Source organism: Anguilla rostrata, chromosome 10, assembly GCF_018555375.3.
Source record: "Anguilla rostrata isolate EN2019 chromosome 10, ASM1855537v3, whole genome shotgun sequence".
NCBI classification, from domain to species: Eukaryota; Metazoa; Chordata; class Actinopteri; order Anguilliformes; family Anguillidae; genus Anguilla; species Anguilla rostrata.
This window is the reverse complement of record NC_057942.1, coordinates 36399983-36423855: the sequence shown is the minus strand read 5'-3', so window position 1 is coordinate 36423855 and position 23873 is coordinate 36399983. Positions and strand designations below refer to the sequence as shown.

The 23873-nt window shown below is 43.6% G+C and overlaps 1 protein-coding gene across 1 annotated transcript in view; it reads left to right on the top strand.

Moving 5' to 3' along the window:
- The window catches only part of sv2ca (synaptic vesicle glycoprotein 2Ca), a 45703-nt gene that overhangs the window by 10578 nt on the left and 11252 nt on the right, over nucleotides 1-23873 (top strand). Inside the window, exons 2-4 of the mRNA XM_064296785.1 lie at nucleotides 1381-2075; nucleotides 14977-15157; nucleotides 18640-18791. Of these exons, the coding sequence (XP_064152855.1) occupies nucleotides 1493-2075; nucleotides 14977-15157; nucleotides 18640-18791 (916 nt within the window). The 5' untranslated portion in view covers nucleotides 1381-1492. The remainder of the gene's footprint in view (nucleotides 1-1380; nucleotides 2076-14976; nucleotides 15158-18639; nucleotides 18792-23873) is intronic.

The following is a 23873-nucleotide window of genomic DNA, read 5'->3' as shown; positions in this document are numbered from 1 at the left end:
TGGAACTCTGCGGAGCCATCATAGGCCAGCGATTGACGGATTCTTCGCGGTGGCGGACGTGCGGTACGTTGAGCGATCTCTCAGTGATGACTTGTACGCTGTTTCTTGCACGCGGCGTTTCCCCAGCGAGTGATTAAGGTGGAAGTTCAATGCTGAAACTCTGCCCGCAGCCTCGCTCTATACGGCATGACCTTGCGTCGTGATCCTGATTCATTGCTTTGGTTTGTACACGTGCTTGTGTGATTATTTTACATGTCAATCGGCATATTGAACCAGGAAGTGGTACAGGAGTTGTCTGGGGTGCGATTTCTTACAATTTCCTCAGGCAATGTTACACTGCTGTTATTGGACTGCTAATTTTAGTTTTTTTTCTAAATTGTAAGAAAATCCATATTAATGATGTATGTTCAAATTTAGCCAACTGAAAATATATCTGAGGGTATTCGATTTTCTGTGGATTCTGTGATATGTACAAAATAATTGAATGATGCTATGATTTCTTTCTTGAGGCAAAATATGAAATATGAAAAATTTATTTTTAATGGTGTGCATCAGCAACGTGAAGACATTTCTGGGGTTGGATAAAAAATCTGGATAAAAATCTGACCTACAAAACAACACATTCAACAGGCCGAAGACTTATGATTGATGCTGAACGGATTGAACAGACCATTCAGAATTTTGTCTTTAATTTGGCACTGCCTTAGCTATTAGTTATTTCTTTATTTTGCTTTTTTAAATAAAAGAGTTTTTATGTTTTTTACTTAAATGAATGAGAACTTTAGACCACAACTCTGCTGAAGTCAAGCTTCAATACAGCACAATAGAGATGCACAAAAAGATAGGCCTACTACATGCAATACATTACAAATGTAAAAACTGTTGATCTATGACACTTCTGCACAAACAAAATTCTCATGTGATGCATCTGTATGTAACAGAGTGCATGCTTCACTTACTGTGATATAGAGCTGATCTCATGCAACATATCTCAGGTTATGATAAATGCAAAAATACCAACATATGAATGAGATATGGATCCAAAGTGACAGTGATAGAAGATAAACAAATTCATACGCAAACCGTTTCGTGAATATTAATGCGAAACAATGGAGCATGGACATCATCCATAAAACCAGGTGATTTCACAGGGATGAGCCTTTCAAATGATCCCATTGTTAGCAACGCTGGAAAATGGAAATGAGACTGGATTCCTCAGCACTGCTTTAACCCTTTAACTGGCGCAGCCAGGGAGAACACATACAAAAATGATACTGCCTGACTGAGTTGAGCTTAAAGGGTTAAGCAGTTCTGAATGTTTAAGGGACGTCTGAGAGACCTCTGCCCCTAATTATGACGCTTCTCTGTTGCTTCTCACAGACGAATGATCACCGCCATTGAAGCTGACAGTCTTATGCGGTGATCTGCGCCCACTGCGAAACTCCCACAATCCCGCTGGTAACTCCCGCTCTGGTCGCCCGCCCCGGACGAGATGGATGACGCATACCAGGACAGGACTTCTTTAGTGAAGGGGGCCAAGGACATCGCCAAGGAGGCCAAGCGGCACGCGGCGAAGAAGGTGAACAAGGTGGTGGACCGGGCCGCGGACGAGTACACCCAGCGGTCCTACAGCCGCTTCCAGGACGAGGAGGAGGACGACGACTACAACTACCGGCAGGATGGCGACTACGCGGGGGGCGCCAACGACGACGAGGGCTCCAGCGACGCCACGGAGGGCCACGACGACGAGGACGAGATCTACGAGGGGGAGTACCAGGGCATCCCCGGCGAGGGGCACCCGAAGGGCGGCCAGGTGGCGGCGGGGCAGCCCGTTTCGGACGGGCTGAAGGACCGGCGCGAGCTGGAGACGGAGCGGCAGGCCGACGAGGAGGAGCTGGCGCAGCAGTACGAGCTGATCATCCAGGAGTGCGGGCACGGCCGCTTCCAGTGGCAGCTCTTCTTCGTCCTGGGCCTGGCGCTCATGGCCGACGGCGTGGAGGTCTTCGTGGTGGGCTTCGTGCTGCCCAGCGCCGAGACGGACATGTGCGTGCCCGACTCCCGCTCCGGCTGGCTAGGTAAGGGTTAACTCGCCCTCGGCAACGGGAGGGGGCGATAGCGGAATGTGTCATTTGAATGTTGGGAGGCGGCAAGTGCGAAACAGGTTGTTCTCCATTTAATTTGAAACAGTCTCAGACATTGCTTTATAAAGGTACGTGATGACATTCCCCCTTGGCTGAAGAGAATCCTCGGAGGATTCATTCTGCCATAAAGTACAGCCATTCCTGTGGTCTGAACCACTGGTCCATGTGAACAATGGAACAAGGAATTCTGAAAAAAGGCAGGTCTTTGGATGTACTGTTTATATACAGTACTGCATTGTCATGTGATGGATAAGGAAAATAACCTGTAATTGCATTGGTTCCTGCATTAGACTCAGAATTACAGGCCCAATAGTTTTATAGCTCTGCAGTTGCCATTTCTAATGATATAGTTTGGTACAAGCCATTGGTTGTCATGGATTAATGTATTTGAAGGCAATGAGAGAGAGAGATAGAGAGAGAGAGAGAGGAGGGTAGGGTGAGGGGAAGAGAGAGAGAGAAGGGGGAGGGAAAGGGGTAAAGAGAGTGAGATAGACGGGGGATGATATTGTGAATGAGATTTCTTCCTTTTAATAAGTGATTTTGTAGGAAACACCTCTAAGTAAAGATTCAGGAGGATATAAAGTACTGCTGTTTGGACTGCGGAATTGTATTACGAGCTCCTTGGTTGCTTGTATTAAGCAGCAGCTATAGTGAAGAAAGGAATGCAGCACCTCTAATAACAGCTCTTGTGAAGGTCAAGCCGCACGGTTATAACTCGCATTAATGGTGCTTTTTTTGTGTGTTTTGTGTGCTTGTCAGAGTAGCTGGCAAAGACTGCCACGGAGACGTTGCTCTGGACCAATCAGATCGATCTGTTTTACTATTAAACTAATTGCCCATTTTGTCTGTTGTGTGCTTCCAGCTTTATGGCCCCTAATTATTTACGTCTTTTGTTTTTATTTTTAGGAATAATGGCACTTCAGTGAGCAATAGGAGCATATCCATACCCCATCTGAATAACTCCTCAGTGTTTATGTTACACTGAAGCCGCTACTAGTCACTGCTTAGGAACTAGACTCCTGGAATTTTAACATAAGCGTTAGATTCTTTGCTCACATTCCTTAACACTATGTAGTAATGTAGGACTGGTCCAGTTGCATCCTGCTAATGCAAAGTTTGAATCTTTCCGTTTGTTTCAGGAGACAGTTTCACTAATGATGCCATTGCTCATGCAGGAAAGTTGCATTAAGTAAGCAAAGCTTTTAAATTGCACCCAGAAACAAAATCTACCTTTGAAAGGCTGTTGGCTGAGTGCGTGCTTGATGCTCTAATAAACCCTTTCTCCGGGGTGCATTTTCAAATGCTAACTGATGTTTTTCACAACATAAGTTTATTGAGAAATTAATTTTGGGCTCTAATCAGAAACACATGTGACTACAGAGTGGAATGGTTAATTAAAGCTGATTAAGAGTAGTGCTGGAACTCATTACAGGGCCTCTATTGGGATCTTCTGCTACCTCACCTGCCTCCCTGACCTGTGAGGGTAGTGTCTTTATGAAAGGGGTACATAAGTATGTACTTCACAGCTGTCAAACTCCAGTCCTGGAGGGCCGCGGTGCAGCTGGTTTTAGGGCATTCTCGGCACAAGTGTTTCATTCAAGTCATTGATTGGCTAAAGAATCCACACACCTTGTTCTCAAGGCCTTAATAGGTAGCTGAATGAAAGCAAACCACAAGTACCTGCAGACACTGCGGCACTGCGGATTCAGTTTGACACCCCTGATGTACATTAGCTGGGGGAACGCATGCTCCATGTGAGTGGTTTCAAGAGCAGCCACAGTGCATACGCATGGCCTGTCGCATCCGGTGGAGTCTCACAGGGGCTGTTTTATCAGGTCTGGGCGAATGTGGTTTTCTTCCCGCAGTTTTCCACATTAAAGGCGGAAGATGAGATCATTTGGCAAGCGGCGCGCATCATCGCACGCTGTCGCTCGCACGCCCGGAGTTTCACTCCCTCTCTAATAAGCTCTGCGGGGGGGAACCGGGGCTTCACCTCTCCCGCTAATCCACACACGCTATCGTCTTTATTCAGCCGCCGCCGCGCGAGCGAGCCGTTGCTAATGCAACACTGTCCGCCGCTACGTCAGCGTGCCCGATTTAAACGCCTAATACCCGGCGTAATGGAAAACGAATCAAAAAGTGCGTGGTGAATGGAAAAGCCACGAAAGGGACTTTGTTATCACGGCTATATATATTTTTCTAGCGGTGCAGGAGTACATCTGAAAGCTTGCGTTCCTTGCCTCGTACTCACACACTCAGGCGTGAGGTAATCTCAAATTGGCTCTGGGTTATCTACGGTTGTGATTTAGATTTTTTGCGAAGTTTTGGAAGCTTTCCTGGCTCCTATATCCACTGTAAATTTGGGTGCAGATGCTGTTAACAGTTTTGCATATAGTCTTTATTGACTAGTATTGACTGATGTAGTTCTGCCTGCAATCTTTATTGAGTAGTATTGATTAATGTAGTTCTACATACAGTCTTTATTGATTAGTATTGATTAATGTAGTTCTTCATACAGTATTTATTTATTAGTACTGTTAATCAGTGCTAGCTAGCATTCTGAACATCTAGGTAATTCCGGTTAACAGGTCAGCAATATTAAATTCATTTGAAATGTTTTTAAATCTACTTAATCCAAATACATTTTTTACCTTATATAATTAGTTCCCTAATGACTAGAATAACAAACAATCAGTTATCAAGTACGTGTTCTAAATCATCATGCTGTGGAGACAGCACAGATCAGTGAAGATGGTTATGCTGGTGACCAGTATGCTGGAACCAGCTGGTCAAGCATGACCAAGTTGATATTATAGCATGCCCATTACATTTCCAGCTTGATGAAGCTGGTCTACCAGCACAGATAATTACAGCCACTTCTGTACTGCATAGTTGAGGGCTTTTGTGAATGAAGACAACCTTGGCCAAGTTCCGCAGAACTGAATATATGGAAATGCGCTCCGGCCAGGCTAACATACACACACTGTGCAGCACAATCACCGCTCTCTGTAAGCTACTTTTCATATGGAATGAATTTCTATATAATGAGTTTGGTGATCACTAGTGAGGGAAATACAGGCCCATTTTACCATCTGCCATCAAATTCTTCTGTGTACAGGACTATAAAAGTTACTGGACATGACAGACACTTGATTCAGTGTATGTGTTTTCAAATCACAGTGTGAGCTCTAATAAAATAATGTGCATGTGTTCTGATTCTCTTTAAAGGGGCCTGAGTAGAGGCCTGAGATATGTGCTCGTGTGAGGGTCTGCATTTAGACAATATCCCTGCATTCAGCTCCAGCCTGGGCAGCTCTCTCTCTCTCTCTGCCTGAGCCTTTGCTGGAGCCCTCCCTCTGCAACAGAATGCAGCAAGCTGTGGTGAGCGAGGGAGAGAGAGAGAGAGAGAGAGAGAGAGAGGGGGGGGGAGAGAGGGAACGAGGGAAATGGTGAAGCTCATTCAAGCATGAAAGACTCCTGCGAACTGCAGTCGAGCTGTCTGAGGGGTTCTGGGGAGAGGTTCTGACACAGACAGATCACCAGCTGACTGCCTGTTCTGGGAAACAGAATACATTTAGGGCTTTTTTTAGACATACATTTAAGAATTGCCACCATACTGTATATTCCATTGTATATGACACAAGAGCTAAAATGACGGAAAGCCAAGACCAACAACTATGAAAAGTACACAAATGAATTATTAATTTGGCTCACCATCATCATCTTGTTGTTAATGGTATGTGACTATGCTTGTAAACAACATTCTTTCTGAAGTGATGCTTTATTCTTGAATTTAGTAGGCTTTGTCGAGAACAGCAGTGAAACGTGTATAGTGCAGAGACAGCTGACGTATTTGAGGATCTGGCTCCTATCTAAAAATCAAAAGAAAGTGACAGAGTCAGACAAATGGATTAAACACTGACCAATTAAGTTAAAGTTTACTTAAATGAGCCGGACCCTATAGGGACACATGATAAAACAGCACTGATGATACTGTTACATTCCACACCCTGTACCCCCACCCCCTTCTTTCTCTCTCTCTCTCTCTCTCTCTCTCTGAATATGTGACCACAGATATTTTATAATACTAGATAGTTAGATCTAGAACTTGTAGTGTTACACATGCAGAGCGTAATGTCTGGTCCATTTATATACCTGTGGTGTCTGTGATGCACTGAACCTGTATCTTTACTGTGAGCAGCAGTGGGCTCACCATCATAAATGGCAATTAGGGGAGATTGGTCAGGAAGCATTTTTATGTTCCACAAGCAGACCAGAGTCTACTCCAGAGTAGTAGCATTTATGAAGCCTGGAAGGACGATTCATCCCACTGATATAGCCTATTTCTGCAGGTATTTCTACAAGCACTCCTTGTAGAAATACCTTTTCTTTTTAGTGAATTACATTGAGTCCAGAACTGTTTCAAGTTTCAAGTTTATTTTATTTATATAGCACCTTTCATGCAAAAAGCAGCTCAAAGTACTGTGCAGGAACCATCTCTGCATCTCTTGTTGTCTTTGCGTTTGAACAATGCTTCCACGTTTTTTAAAAATTATTTTATCTTTGCGGTGTAATATGAATGTGTGTTTTTGTATTCGATAAGGGTGTTAGCACTTCCTCATTCTTTTGTGCCGTCGGTTTTATCGGCAGCGTCAGTACCTTAAGGGAAGCGAGCCTTCTCCCGGGCCTTGGGGTCGGTGTTGTCCTCGGTTGACCAGATCGCTATTTCCTCTTTTCGTTGCTTTATTGCGGTGGCGTTTGCGCAGCTCTGCTTCAGCCATTTAACAGGGCTCTGGCAAGCGCTCTGCCGCACAGGAAGCTTTAAAGCAGAGGGCCAGTAAATGCTTCTAGAAAGTGCCCTTGGAATGCTTTCTTTGTCCCTGGACTTTATAAATAAAAAAAGCTATTATTTATTCACTGTTCAACGAATGTTCTCTCATATCTCCATGTACTGTACATTTCCATGGCACTCTTTTGTCCCAGAAATAATTGCTCTATAATTATTGTTTAAATGTCCCTGTGTAGATCAATGCAATTTTATTTCTCACCACATGCTTTACTTTTAGCCAACCTGAGCTAACAGTGTCGTACTGAGCGTGGGCTAACCTAAGAGTCTTGAACGTCGCCTTAGAAAAGTGTTGCTCCCACAGGGGTCGTTCTGAATGTGTAATCATGCGTGGCGAGTGAGGTCACCTATGAAAAGGGTGTTTAAAGAGGACGGAGGTGCTCGCTGTCAAAGGTGAAATGTCCCCATTCAGCCTGCTGGTGTTTGTGCTGCAGATCCTTTAGTTTTGGAGTTTTTGCGATTTAGAGGTCATAGATACAGAAAGGCTACAGCCAGGGCTGAATAAGCCCGAGAACTGCATCGTGCAGTGTCCTGCATCGTATAGCGCCCCCTGTGTGGTAATACCGCCGCATGCTCTTACATGCTGTACTTGACGAAAATGTGAGTTCCCCAGGCTCTTCATATGTTTTTCAAATGTTTTCAAATATTTTTCAGATGTTTCCCCGTCTGTTCTGTGGTTAAGAAATAATTTAAACATTTTTTGAAGAACTAATCGGAACTGTTTATTTTGCAGCATTCCAGTTCTAAGTCATAAAAGGCCATGAATCTTAATGACACTAAAAATTAATCTTTAATCACTTCATTTAGACTTTAACATCAGATTCTCATGACCTGTGGACTTCACTGGACCAATAACTTGTCCTGGCAGCGAAAGTCATATGTTTCACATATGGGCATATGTAAGAGAGTTTTGCAGTTCATAATCAGTTTTGGGAAGAATGATGAGGCGCAGTTTCAACATTCCAACATTTTCAGGTGAGGCAGGTACAGCAAATATTGTGTAGACTTGTTTAATCAGTGGGAATCTGGGGCCATACAACATTCTATGGACTAAGTCTGGGGGATTTTAAGAATGCCCTCTATAGCTATACCTGTATCCTAACTTGGACTGCATACAATATAGACATCATACCAGCAAAGCACAACCTCTAATCCTCTTATTTCACGTGACAGAGCTTGGCTTTGATGTACTGCACCGTGATATAGGACTCAGGGGCAAAGACAGACACCCTTTTCAGATATGTCTGACACAAAGTAGGGCCCTGCTACAACGTTCGCTCTGTTTTCGACATCCTAGCCATCGCTGTTATCAGCTCTGTCTCTCCCTAATCCTCTCTGTACGGCGCTCGCTAGCAGCTATTCCGCGCGCGGACCGGAGGCAGCTAAGCGTGGCTAAACTGCAGTGAAATCTCACTACTGCAGAGATTACAGCACAGTCGTAATGCCGGGTAGCGCGGGCAAGGCAAACGATACACCCATGGCCCGTTGCGAGCCTTATCTTGTTTTCGTAACGCTTATGCCTTTATGGCTTTATTGTGAGCTAATTAGCATGTTGTTGCTGTGACATCAATTTAGCTAAGTACATTGATGCAAATACAGTTGGTTAAACAGTTAAATCTAACGGCGTTATGTAAGATATTTATAAGCTAAAACCATTAATGGCATGAAAAGCTTCAGTGAAACCAGCGGTGCTGTTCTGCTGAGATCATGACAAGGTTTATTTATGAAGAGAACACGGAATCCATTAAAGCCAGGCTTTATAAATAACCAATTGAATTACATGCCTGCTCCAATCGAACAGACATTGGGGAACATTACCTCATTTCATTTCCATCGTGGGAAAAAAACTGCTCTGTCCACATAACAGGGGAGGGAGCATTTTGCACCCAGTGCAGGTACCACGGCTAAAGCAGCGATGGTTTCTGTGCGGCTGAAATAGTTTCCCCCTCTCAGGAGAACCGTCCAGCCATGAAATCAGAAAAGGGCCCCATGTTGCAGCTCAACGCTTCCACCAGTCTCCAGGGTGCTTTCACATGATCTGACAGTGCAAAACGCCAGGCCCTTCTCTCTCTCTCTCTCTCTCTCTCTCTCTGTCCCTCTCTCAATGCATTTACTAGGAGCAATTCAGTACCAGATTTTTAAAAATTATACGCTTTCCTGTTGAAATGCACTACGTCTCACACCCATGCTGTGTGTGTTTGTGCACAGTATGTGCGCGCATGGGCAATATTCACTTACAGTATGGAAAAAAATATGCGGACTAAGAGACCAGTCCTGCTGGTGACGAGGTGGATGGGATGCCCAGTGATGAGCTCCTGTTCCTTGTCAGAGCTGCTCGTGTTCAGATGGTCTCCTGGGGAGCCTTACCTGGCTACGGAGTTGCTGCGCATCGCTGACCTACTCTGCAGTGAAAAATACCCGCCCTGTCACCTACTGCTGCAGTAAAAACCCTGCGGCAGTGCCTAAAATACGCACCTGAGCTTAATTTCTCTGCCTCGCTGTTCCTCGTTAACCCTCATCACTCTAATTAAAACCTACTTAATTGTGCTCACAATTAAACTTTTATGTCCTTTTGTGAATTCATTTTTCTCATAACTGCAGGGGCAATGTCTCTTTATGTCACAGCGAGGTGTTCGATGAAAGCATCTTCCAGAGCATATTAACACTTTGGCGGAATTTGTGTTGTGTTTTCGTGTACTGCATTAGTACACGTGTTCCCTGTGTGAGCTACACTTCCTCTGATTCTCAAAAACAACTGGCGTGGAACCCATGATCAACGTTAGTGTGATACAGCTTCTTCAACAAGATTTCCTTGCTTTTATATGCTGCAGTTTATGCGCAGTGATGCACTGAGCGGTTTATGTGCAGTAATGCACTGAGAGCCAGGATATAGCTGCACCAATGGAATACCAGGTTGGTTATGCAGGAGGCTGTGGTTTTTAATTAAGTGATCAGTAGATAGCCCCACCCTGGCCTGCTCAGTGAATCAACTTTGACGGTAGCTGCTTGCATTGAGGAGAGAAACTCCCTGAGCTTACAGGACATTCTTTTTGTATTTTTGTTGATTGTGTTTCTCTGTGACAGAATATGTCTTAAAGTCACTGTAGTGTAGATATTATTGCCAAACAAATAGACTGCATACTTTAAAACGCCGATGTTAATTGACAGTTGGGCGAAGCAGTAGGACATTTTAAGCCTCAAGACATTTTCATGTGCTGCTCTTATTTTTTTCTCACTGGTCGAATTTTCCCCGCTCAGTTTTCCTGTGATTTTTGACGGTTGACAGTTAAACTTGCCGCTTGTAATATGCTAATAAAGCAGTTTGCCGCAACATAATAATCGCTTGGATTGTTCCAGAAGAGCAGGTCTTTGGCCTGCAGCCGAAATCTTGCAAATTGCTTGGTCATAACGACAGCTGGAATAGAGAGGCGCATGACAGTGCAATTTCAAAGCCATGACCAAGAGCACTTCTTCTCCAGGAAGAGAGAACCATTTTAATACTCCTTGTTCTATTAATAGGAAAGGTAGAGTATTATCAGTGATAGTAGAACGTACATATCCCTGCCTGTACACTGGAAAATAACACAATAAAAACATTTTGTTGAGCAGAAATAAATACAATAGTCAGTCAGTATGCTCCCATCATCAATATGAACATAGTCTATCTCAGGGTTAAGGTTTCGCAAATTCACATAACTACACACTTTGCGTCTAATCAAGTGTGTTAAATATATAATCAGGAACACTATAAAAGTAGCAGTGAACTGGCTATGTCAGCTTTAAATATTCAGTCCCACAGAGTTTTGTAAAGTAGTATTGATCTGTATTGAATAAATGGCAAGAAAAAAAAGTGCTTGTGAAATTTGTGCTTGAGCAATGCTTCTGAACTCAAAACTGTATTGTCATCAGAAGATGTTTAATAAATGAATGAACTCTAATATATGGGTTAATATAAAATTAATTAAATACATATGTAGACTAATGAGGCATATGTATTGCATTTACATAATGGTTTTTAATAATACTAAAATAAGAAGTATTGTTAACTACATGTATATTCATGCAGACATAGCAAAGAGGCGTATCTCACATTAACAGTGTTCCATTGTTCACGGTATGCAGATTGATTCTGTCTTGTCTCGAACAGGCATTGTTCAGCCTAATTTGTTTGTTAATTGCAGCGAAAGTATGTTTAGGAACCCTGTAATTAAACTTTTTTTCAGAAAACATTGACTGACGGGGACAGAAAGTTGCCAAAAATCTAGCTTGATTCATATCCTCTTCCACCATGCCTGATATCCGTGCTATTTTAACCAAGGTGTGGGAGTTTCTGGGGAAACACAGTTGTGCAGCATTCATTTTAAATTAAAGCCATGAGGAAAATGGCAGATTGTTATGCTTTCAGGGGCAGAGTAGAAGTGCTCAATTTCAGTCTTGTCGTGCTCTGTCAAGCTGCTATGCGGTGTGCTGTTCCTCTGCAGTCAGTTACTTGGTTAGTTTTCAAATTGACTTGACTATTCATTATATTTTAGTTCACTAAATTTATTGTTTGACCCACTCAAGTTCCTATTTGCTGATCAATCGTTTTATTTTTCCAGTTTTCTTTGCTCAGACTGAGGTAAACTGTGCAGTAAGAGGTCCTGTGTGTTTTTATTGTTCTGCGGCCTCCATCTTCTTTCAGGGCTGTAGGATCCCTGTGTATGAAATGTACCAAGGCTCCCTCCTTTAACTAATTATAATCGTAAGAAAAATCCAAGCGCAATGGACTCAGCAGGGAGAAGAGTTTTACTGGCTCCTTTTATCTGGCTTCTCAGCTCCCGTTTGAGTTGAGGAAGCTGATTGGCCGATGGAGAAATCATGACCTCAGTTTGACCCTGAATCAAAATGTGAGCAAAACAATCAATATCTGCAAACCCCCATCGGAGGAGAAAGAGGTCCAGACTGCAATCAGAGAAGCAACCATCTTATTCCCCAGGCAATGTATATATCTGTACTGATACGGAACGACTGCATAAATATATGCATCTATACTGACACTGAATGATTGCATTAATATATGCATCTATACTGATACTGAATGATTGCATTAATACATGCATTTGTACTGATAGCAAATGGCTGTATTAATACATGCATTTTGACTGATACTGAATGACTGCATTAATATATGCATCTGCAATGACACTGAATGACTGAGCAACACACACAGATTAGGCCATGTATTCATACAGTCCATTTACAGAGTTGGCGAATGTCCCAAAGCAATTCAGGTTAACTATCATAGGAAGGCTACAGTGGTAGCACCCTAGCCGGGAATCGAACCCGTAACCTTTGGTTCACTCGCCCGGTTCCCTAACCACAACGTTGCACTAGCACCATCATAGTAAAAGAGCTCCGCTCCTGTCCTGTTTGTTCTGCAGCGTGCTGCAGCTGTCACGGGTAATGGATTACAGGCCCACGGAGTCTGCGTCATCACAAACGCACTGCTCTGAGAAAGGATCCTGGTCCGGGCATATCTCTCCAATCAGAAAGAAGGAAAAAAAACTCATTCACCTACAGCACGGAATGAGGGGGCCAAACAGCTGCTTTATTCAGTAATGAGTTTGCATTCTTATTATCCTGGACATCTTGATTTATGTTAAACAAAAAAAATGGATTCGGTGAATTGTTTATGCAGTTTTATCAGTCAGTTCAATTTCACCAAGAGTGATTCACTGCAACCTCCTCAGTTGCCACGGCTCAGGGCGCTAGTATAAAATGATCTAAAGCAAAGTACTGGCTGAATAAAATATGGAGAAAATGCCGTACTGGGATTGCGATACTTTAATGTGTTCCCAGATGTGTAGGAATCGACTAAATAACATTGGAGACTTACTTTTCAGATATTAATTTTATACTGTTGGGTCTGTGGTATTGTGAGGTATGTGTTTGGTAGGCTGGTGACTGAGGTTTGGTTTTCCTGCAGGTGTGTGTGGAATTTGTAGCTCATTAAAAGGTGTTTGTTTAGTTGGGGAAGACCCTTGTTGCAGTAATGAGTTGATTATATTTAATTAGTGTACTGCGAGTTAGGTAGTTAAATATAAAACGCTCCAGTCTTCATAATTGGGAAACTTAACAATAAACCTTCAGTATTATAGCACAAAACCAGTCCACATGCATGCTAAAAATAAAACATTAAACATGCCTATTTCAGCCTACAGAAATTGGAGGAATATAGAACTAGCTAAAAGTATATTTTAGCTATGCACAGACGTTTATGATTACCTGCCAGTTTTATAATGGTTGTAAGGACATTCAGAGGTTCCTGGTCTAAAGAGAGAAAACACACTTTGAGTAACCGCAAAGCAGTTTGTACAGTGGTGTTATGCCTCAGCAAAATAAAATGTGATGTTTATAATGGTAAATAAATTCAATAAAATTAATCTCAATTCATATCTATAGCCTCTGGAGACAAACACAGTAAACTGTTTTGTGCTCTCACTAAACACAGTTTATTTAACACTGAAAATTTGGCTTTGTAATGCTGTTGCTACTGAACAAGCTACTTTGAGTTATGAGTATTATAATAGTAAAAAATTAATATATGAATTATATATTATATACAGTATAATGCATATAAATATCATATGCACAATAATATCATATACACAAATAAATTTAATAAACCTTATTTAATAATGTAATATTATAGAAATGATGTAATATATAATGCAATTATACAATAAACATATAGTAATTTAATTGTTATTATTGTTGTAATACATTATTCAATCATCAGGATTTCTTTGTGTTCTATTACTGTTCTATCTTAACTATTACTTATGAAAAAATAGATGCTTTTGAAGTATAATCAGCTAATTAAACGATTATCACTAATGGATTCTTCTGCTTTTTTATTCTCCAGGGTATATACACACACACACACACACACACGCACACACATGCACACAATCTGCTAAAATGTGCTGCAGTTGACTAAAAACTTCTTGCATCAGGGAGTGAGTAGAGGTGACTAAAGCACTGATAAAAGGGACAGAAAGAGACAAACAGATACATTACTGCACAGGACAGGAGAATAAAAGTGAAGGTTGTTTTGCTAATGGTCCATTATTAACAGAGAGAGATCACTCACTTTGGATTGGTGAGATAAAACCCCCATTAAGCTCTCATCTAATGACAGCCATTAGACGACTTTTGCATTTTCAGTATGTAAAAGAGAAACAGGTTTAATTATCCTCTGCTCTGTGACTGGCCTGAAGAAAGTTAAAGTACAACGCAATTAAAAATATTTTCTTAATTTACAACTATTGAAGTGCTGGGGGAAAAGATTCCCCGGACTGCTCTTATGTACCGCTGGGAGAGCAATGTTGTGAGTGATGAGGTTTATAAACTGGGTCTGGAGTGAACGTGGGGTGAATTTACAGTGACAGCCCTCTTCCTGATTCCTCTATTATTGCATGTTTGTCACTCTGAATGGTTTCAGATCTTTAAGACCTTTTCATGGCACTGTATACGCTTATGAACCTATACCTTCTGTGGGGGCCTTTCTGTGTGGAGTTTACATGTTCACCCAGAGTCACCCACGTGGGTTTCTTCTGGGTACTTTGGTTTCCACCCACAATTCAAAGACATGCAGGTTGGGGGGGGGGGGGGGTGTGTGTCACTGTTTGATACAGGAATTGTCATATTCATCAACTGAATTTTATAACACTGCAAATCTGCTGTTGTTGTCACTATTTCAAAATATAAATTTCAAAGCCATTTTTTATTTTGATCAGACAACTGTGGCGATTAAGCCGCTGCTCTTACAGACCACAGACTTTGAAAGTGCCCATTATTTTGTAAACGACATGAAAAAAAAAATCTTTCACAGGGGGTCTTTGCTTTTCTACATTTGCTCACAGATGGACTGTGCTGAGAATGGACGGTGAAATTGGGTGCGCGGAGCCAAAATGGCTGACCGGGATGCTGTGTCTTGTGTCTCCCCAGGTAGCATGGTGTACCTGGGAATGATGGTGGGCGCATTCTTCTGGGGGGGCATGTCGGACAAGGTGGGCCGGCGGCAGTGCCTGCTGATCAGCATGTCGCTCAACGGCTTCTTCGCCTTCCTCTCGTCCTTCGTGCAGGGCTACGGCTTCTTCCTGCTGTGCCGCCTGATTGCCGGATTCGGGTGAGTGCCGCTTTTTTATTATTATTATTATTATCATCACGCGTTCCTTCTCTGATCTTGCGCTGCTGCTGCTGTTGTTCTTGTTTGATTAGGGGTAAATCGGTTTTGCGACCCACCTGCTGTGAACCGAAGGACAAAGCGGTCCTGTGATTCGCGACAGGGCCAGTGGAGGGCGCTAGTGATTTCAGCCAGTGTTTTGCGCATTTATTCCACATCACTGAGGGTTCATGCGGTATTGGTCTGCCTTCATCAAAGCCATGGATTATATGCTAGCCTTTGTGTGTTAGAAAATACTGCAGTAGCAGGTGACAGGTTGTACCCTAAAGGCAAAAAAGATGAGACAAGAAACTTGGGAAAATCAGCAATAAATAATAAACACAGATCAATACATGAGCATGGAGCTAAAATGATGACAGAAAAAAGCCCTTTTTGCTTTGCTGTTTTCATTCAATGGAAGCACATACTCCATAGCCTTAAGAACAAATATCAGTTTAACAATGTGCTCTTGCCACTTCTCAAGCCGCAGTAAAGAAACGTAGGACACACAATGATTCACACAGCCACTGCTGTGTTTGTAAGATATGGTGCAATGGCCCGGTTAAATTCTAACCACCTCAGATGACATTAGCCCACTCACCCAGTGGTGGGGTTCATGTGTGAGATTATTGACCTGTGGCCAGTCAGAGGAGAATGCTCAGGCCATCCCTCTCAACCCTATCCACACCCGCAATCCTATTCAGTTATCACATATATACTGCATTATGAAAACCTTAATGGAAAATATTATTACAACTGCGCTGGGGGGCCTGTGGCCAAGCATAGTACCGTGTGCACGTAGCATGTGCTTGTAAATATGGTTCCATCAGCAATGCCATATGATATCCTTCCATTTTGGATTCCTGAGGATGCTCCACATCTGGGTTGCCAGTATTCTGTATGTGAACAGACACAGCCGATATGCTAGTTTACAATGCAATTCCAAGAGCTTTACCTATTCTGCGGTATTCTTTATTGCACTATTACCAATGCAAAAATATGAATGCTTCTCTATTAATCTGTAAGGTAGTTAATCACTACTCCATCGAAAAGCCATTTAAAATGTGTGCACAACTACTAACCATGTAGCATTCATTTTTCATTGCTCTACTGATGGTGTTCTCTTCTAATAATGGTTAAAAAAAAAGATTTTTTGCAAGCAAGAGTGTAAGATGGAGAGTTAGAGAGAAGCCAAACACAGCACATGCTGTAGGACCGTCCTGTCACTGGTGTGTTGAGTGATAGTGTAATGTGTTAATCATCAGACAATGTGTCACTGTCTCGGTGGTTTTTAAGAGGCTGTCGTTAAGAGCAACGGCGGGGAAATCGAATATATTTGGTTCTTAGTTGCACTTTTGGCATTTCTCATCTTTGAGGCTGCATTGTTATGACAAGCGGGGCATTGTGCTTATTCTAATTCCAGGTGGATGAGTCATGAATGACGAATGTTATACAGAACAATACTAAAAAAAGTGAGAGAGAGAAAGAGAGTGAAAGAGAGAGAGAGAGAGCGAGAGTGCGAGAGAGACAGAGAGAGAGAGAGAGAGAGAGAGAAACGGTTATGGGAAATAACTGAAGAGTCTGAGACCCTGCAGAGCCATTCTTCGTGTCTGGCTTTTCTTGTTTTAGATAATAGTCTTCTCTTGACAGACAATACATTTCGTCCCCTGGATCAATAGTCACTGCAGTGTTTCTCTTCTCAGTACCCGACTAAAACGGAAGACGCCTGAGAGTCTGTAATTAAGTCACTGATCGTTCTAATTGATATGTTGTGTAGGATAAGCCACGAATGCGGATTGGTTTTCCTTTTTTGTTTACCACAGAGCAAAACAAACATTACAGTAATTATGCAGCTAAATTAAAGATAACGGAATTTATTACATAATAAATGCAATGGAACGATAAAGTGAATTAAAAAGTGTGTAATTAAAAAGCATGCACAAGAGGAAAAATGATTACAAATGAATTTGTTTGGATGGAAATGGAATGTTTTATTTATTATTTTTTCCACAGTGGTAATGAGTGGCAATATGTGTATAAATGCATGTGTATGTGTACGTGTACTGTATGTATGTGTATAACATATATTGGGTATGAGCATGGGGAAGTTGTTTAAAGCCTGCTTGGTTGGATGAAGCGCCTTGTTCTGCTGAAAGATTCTTTAAAGCAAGTTAAACCTTGAGTCGGAAAAACAGATTTTCTGACTCGTTTCTTGCCCCACGTCTTCTGAAAATTGATAGACGAAGGAGGGAACTAATACATAGATGTCACTCCTGTTGTTACTGACTGATTGCAGTAATTCTCTTGTGAACTGCACATACATGTACATGCCATCATAATTATTGTTCTTACTGAAAGAATGTCCCAGAATGCATCTCTCACACCAGACAGGCACCATGAGTAACAACTGGCATACAGGAAATACTTATCTACTGGCCTGTGTATGAGACTAAAACTTTTTGTATTTTTGGGAAATTTTAGTAAATGTCACAGGCAGGACATGGGCAATTGGTCACAAAAATATCAACTTTTTGAAATGTCAGGGGAATATATACTGATGCATGCAGAATGGACTGGGCGTTGCACAGATTGTTTGAATAGTAATGCAAATATCAAAGCCCAGGAAGGTAATGAGCTGAAACACATCATTTTAAAGGGCGATCCCAGGCTGTTTGGCAAATGTTGAGCATTGCAATGCTGAACTCTTTTGTGGGACAAGACATGCAGGTAGTGCTAATTGGACACTCTAAATTGCCCATAGGTAGGAGTGTGTGAGTGAATGAATGGTGAGTGAATGGTGTGTGTGCCCTGCGATAGATTGGTGGCCTGCCCAGGGTGTATTCCTGCCTCTCGCCCAATGCCCGCTGGGATAGGCTCCAGCACCCCCTGGGAACAAGTGTGTGCATCCCCTGACATCAGGCCGCACCGCAGTATTTGTAGCTGGTCTTCATCGCAGTCCTCTCAATGCTCTTTCTTCTGCCGCAAACGAAGACTCAGCTGCCAGGAAAGATTTGCATTTTATATCACGAGCGCTTTGTGCTTTCGCTACTTCAAGCGTCATTAGCCCTCCGCGGCAGTGACTAAAGAAGATTTCCAACTGTCGTCAGGAAAAGTTTAACGAACATAAATCTCGGAGACGGGTGGGCGTACTCGAGAATCATGACTGAGGATTCTGGCTTTCAGTCTTGGCTTGGGTCACCTTGATCAAAACGCTTAACCGAAATGCCTCCAGTCAGACTCATTCAATTCACCGCGGCGCTGTTGAAAGCATCAGCCGGGTAATCCTTTCCATATCCCTTGTCCTGAATCACACTGTGTGACACGATTCTGGATTACTGTGCACATCCTACCATGTCCCAGACCGTGGTTCGTGTTTTATCTCCACTGGAAAGCGATGTGTGACGCTCACTGCTGTAAGCCTGTCTCGTGTTGATCGCCCCCTGCAGGATCGGAGGAGCCGTGCCCATCGTGTTCTCCTTCTTTGCGGAGACGCTGGCGAGGGAGAAGAGGGGGGAACACCTGAGCTGGCTCTGCATGTTCTGGATGATCGGGGGCATCTACGCCTCCGCGATGGCCTGGGCCATCATCCCGCACTACGGTGAGAGCCAGTACCCACAATCCCCTGCTCACATTCTCTGCCCGTGGCTCCTCCCACATCATTACAATCAGCTGCTTTAAAACCTGTTTTCATCCATTATCCAATAGATATGCAGACATAAAAAGTAATCTACCTAAAATCTAAAAACAGTTATGTGTCAATGTAAGATTTTGCAATCACCTCACAATCAATTTCAGCAGACTCATGTCAAACTGATGACTGAGAATATATGATTTCACTTGTATATTGCACGTTCGTATATTCAGATGAATACAGACCTGTGTTAGGTTATGCTGACTGCTGCTCTGAATGAGGATGTATACTTTTGAGGGCTTTTTTTGTAGTAGTAGTAAAATGGTAAAATTGAAAGGTTGCTGTGGTTGAGATCCTGATGGGACATTGCTATATCTATGGTAAATACGGTATGTTAACAAATAACTGACTGGGAAACATATAAAATCTGAACATCGCACAGCTCCCTGGCGAAAGGCATGCACTGGAGCCACATAAAGTGATGCCGAAGAAAGATTTCCAGCACTTGACCTCGGTTCGGGTTGAGAAATGAAAGCAGGTTGTCGTGTGTGAGCTGGGGCCGGGCGTCGCTGTCCGTAGGCCCCTGCGCCATTTCATTTCTGTAAGTGGCTGCGGACGGCCGAGGGGTCCGGGTCAAATGATTAATGCGAGCTGAGGACGAGGATATTTAAAGGATGAAGCCGTGCTTCTGGGAGAGCGGCGGTGGAGATTTATCACACGCGGAGCAGGAAATAAGCTGGCCTCATCAATAAAGCCGGGGGAAAAAAAAAAACCCCTCGTAATAGTAGCGCGTGGAAGTCGCTGCGCTGGGCACATACACCTTTCCGTGGCGCCCCAGATCGAGCGTAATTAGGTTTTTCTCCTTGCCTCGCAAAACAAATCCGGCATGGCTTGTGATTTATGAATGGCCCGTTGTCAGGGGGGGACCGTGAACTTCGGCGTGCGTGACATAAGACTGCTGCCCACGCCCGGACCAGCAGGGGGCGCCCCCGTATTCATGTGGATAGACAAGTGTGGCAACTGCAAAATTCACGCTGCTCTTTTGGGCGGAGCCGATGGGTGGAGCTCACGAGACTCTTAATGAAGAGGCGTCGGCTTTGTAGTGAAAGCTTCTCTCAGATTTTCAGATTACCTTAAAGGGGCAGTGGTGACTTCAAGGGAGGAAGCAGTCTAGGTACTGCCCACATAAGTACAGTATAACATCTGAACTTGGGAAATAGCACACAAAGAACACAAACTGACTCCTCCTTCTACATTTTCGCTGTCAGTATGAAATTGACACGGCAGCAAAAGCTAATTCTGTCTAATAAAGTTTGTGGACTAAGCACATTGCTTTTAGCAGCTTTATGTTTTTCATTCAGCTTGCACAGTTGCTCTGCTCTACTGAAGTAAGCACTTTTCACATACCTGCTTCTCTGTTCCCTGCATAACTGAAACTGAGCTCAGCTTTGTGTGGAAGACGCACCTAATTTACTACCTCTTACAAAAGGGGAGGGGGGGGAGTTCGCGTAGCACCCATTGATTTTGCTTAAAAGCCTACAAAATTGAAAAGCCCTGGACGGGAGGCCGTCATAAAACAAGCTCACGCCTTTTCTTTTCCCGTCATCAGCCACCTGGGCCGGTAATTGAGGTCAATTGATTAGTTTTAACAGGGTTTTTTTTTCTATTAACAGCCAGGCGGTGTAATAGACTTTGCCGCGTTTCTGTCTCCAGGGAATGTGTGGGAAGAGAGGATGACTCGTGGCCAGTTTCCGGAAAGCTCTCTTCGCAGGTTGAAAGAGCGCTGTTGTTATTTATACGCCTGCTTTGTGGCAGCGGAGGGTCTGAATCAGTGGGCTGAGACCGAGGGCTCGGCGGACAGGCCCGGCGAAGGCTCGCGCGTTTCACCGTCCGCCGCGCTCTCCTTCAATTATACACATAATCCGCGTAATGAGATTTTCAATGGAGCCCTCTGGGGCTCCCAGCTACTCCGCCGCAAAAGAGCCAATTACTCGAGCTGCATCCTCCTTCCTGTGAAGAATGCGAAGATCCTGCTGCGTCCGTCCAGCGGTAACGTCCCCCCCCACCCCACCCCCTTGGGCCATCTGAACGACAGGGACAGTTCCCAGCCACACACTGGGGCCAGTAAGACCTCTCCAGCACCTCAGAGTTTTATCTCAAATTTCAAAGCACCCTTGGTCTGTGGGTACATCACTCGTGCTCCTGAAACAAGTCTGTCTGTTTTGCTTTTTGGCTGGACAGCAACAGCGGGGCCAGCCCTGCAAATGCGAATGTCTGTGACGTCGGCCAGTTCAGTCCAGCCATGTACTAGGTTTTAGCCTGGTTTGAATACACGGGAGCTATTACCTCGCTAGGAAATGATATGCATCTGTGGTTGTGGGAACTCAGATGGGAGATTCTGTCTCTAGCTGGAGGCTTAATGATCTCAGACATGATCTTTTCTCCAGAGCCACTGACAGATTCTGCCTCCAGGGTGTGCCCCCCTCCAGGGTCTGCACCCCCCCGTCTGACCCCCCCCCCGTCCCCACTCCACTGCAGGTCTACTCTTTGGCCTCAGTCCAACCATTCCCAGTGGCACATCGATTCTCTGGGTTCAAGTGCTGCAGCAGCCACTACCACAGATACCCTGATTGTGCGAGAGGAAGAAGCCTATCCCATCACCCCCTGCAGCAGCCTCTACCACAGTGCCCCTCGATGTGCGTGAGGAAGAAACCTATCTCATAACACCCTGCAGCAGCCTCTACCACAGTGCCCCTCTATGTGTGTGTGGAAGAAACCTATCCCATAACCCCCTGCAGCAGCCTCTACCACAGTGCCCCTCTATGTGCGTGTGGAAGAAACCTATCCCATCACCTCCTGCCCCAGCTCATCCACAGCTCAATCAATCAGGGTGCCCTCTCAGTGGAGCTGCTTCTCAAAGATAAAGAAAATGCTAATTGTTATGCATTTACCATATTGTTTGGCAATCACCGACAATACAACGCAGCCTGTACGGGTACTGTGTGCTTCTTGTCTGTTTGGAGTATTCAGTGATTTCTATTGTTTCCTGAACATCAAACCATCATTTAATGCATCATTTTTCTGGTCTAAAATTAGGGTCCACCCACACTGCCATTTCTACTGCCTATGATAGCTCTCTCAGCCTTTGAAGTCAGACTGTAGCCCAAGACTGACTCTTGAATGCTTAATGGAAAATATTATAATGGAAAATATTACGAGGCTTCCTTGGAATCTCACGTATTTGATCTAAAGAGCTCCTTAATGCAGTAGTAATCCCCCTCTCCCCGACATCATTGTATAGTGAGCATTATTCTGTGAGGACACCACACGCAAAAGCAGGGGAGTGAAGCGAGGTTTCAACGGTAAGAAGCAGACAGCGGGAGGGTACATTTAAAATGGCGGCTTCTCCCACATCGATACGTGCCATCCTGTTACTGAGAAAGATGAGGAGGTGGGAGACGAGCGGACTGTTTTCTCTTTGATTCGCATTTAATCTGCAGCAGAGGAGTCAGGAAGACTCTTTATTGTGTGATGATAAATTCACTAAAAGCTGAAGATGGTTTTATTTCAGTCCAAGTAGAATTACGTTTGGCTTACATTTTTACTGGTGTAATATAAAAACAGGTTTATTGTTTTCTCTCTCTAGTTTTTGTGGTTTCTCATGAATCTGAACACATTTCAGCAAGGTATTCAGAAACAGTGACATTTTATCCATAATGAAACGAGGGAGACAACAAATTGAAACATGAATGAAAAGCATATTTCAAATAAAGAAGTTCTGAACAGCAGCCCCTAGTGGCTGGCTGTCAGTTAGGTGTGGAGCAGAATTTCTTGACAGCAGTTCATTTTTGTGAGGGAACATGTGAGCTGGAAAAGAATTTGTCGTGAACGAAACATCCATTTTCAAGGATTTACCACCTCTTCCACACCATTCAAGTCCTCCTTGGTTTAATGTGGGGCAGCTATTTATGTGAGCCATTGAGTACAGTAAGCAGCTCTTCTGAATGATAATGAGGAAGACGTTTTGATGTGCTGAGGTATGAAAACTGTTTTAATGACCGGTTTTAACCGGTAATTACACACTCTGGTCTTATAGCGGTGGTACTGGGAGCCCTGTTTAAAGAATTCTGCTGTGGTCAGTGCAGCCACAGGTCCGGCATGCGGCAGGACCCTAAAAGGACGGGACCCCCCCACACACAACCCCCCCTCACCAGCAGGAAGCGATCATTACAGTTTGCCTTAGTCTGAAAGCCCGGCTAATTAAAATGAAATGTTACGTTCAAATCGTAGAGCTGGAATGAGAAAGGGAACTCTTAATTGCGTCTCACTATAGCACTGTAGCCATTTATATTCATTGACTTTTATTAGCTCTGCATTACTCTACGCTTGTGGAGTCAGACTGGAAGGCTGCCCGTAACCCAGGTTTTGGTCCAACCTCGACTTGTAGAGGTTTAATTAGCCCTGTCATTCAGCTCAGTTTCTTATTTGTACAGTTTTTTCCAGGTGGAAATCTGAACACAAAGCTGTTTTTTGGGCTGTAGATTTTCACTGTAGCGATACCTTTTGGTGTAATAATGCAGATCTAATTAACTGACTGAGACACTTAAGTCCAGGGCATTTTCTGAGAAAAAAACAGCATGCCGTTAGTCCACCAGGAATTGGGTTTAACACCCCTCGTTCTGCTCCAGAAAGTGATTTTTCAGTGTGGTGCAAAGAAAATCAATACAGATGAGGAAAAACAGACACAGTATGGGAAGGTCTTTTTATAGAGTGAAGAAACAGGTGGTGATCCACTCCAGTGTGGTTTAAATTCACCTCCTGTATCCTCCAGAGTCTCAAAGCTGCAGCCTGTTGGGCCCGTTTTATCCTCTGTGCTCACATCTCCCCCTACTGGTGACACAGGGACACCGCCCAACCTCATGACAAGCTTGGCACACTCAGACGACCATCAATAATGTCAGGCTAGGTTGCTGAGGTTAGCATTTGTGTCATCTGTTCTGTAGAGCTTTGATATAGGCTCGGAAATATCATTGCTTGCTAATGCTGGCA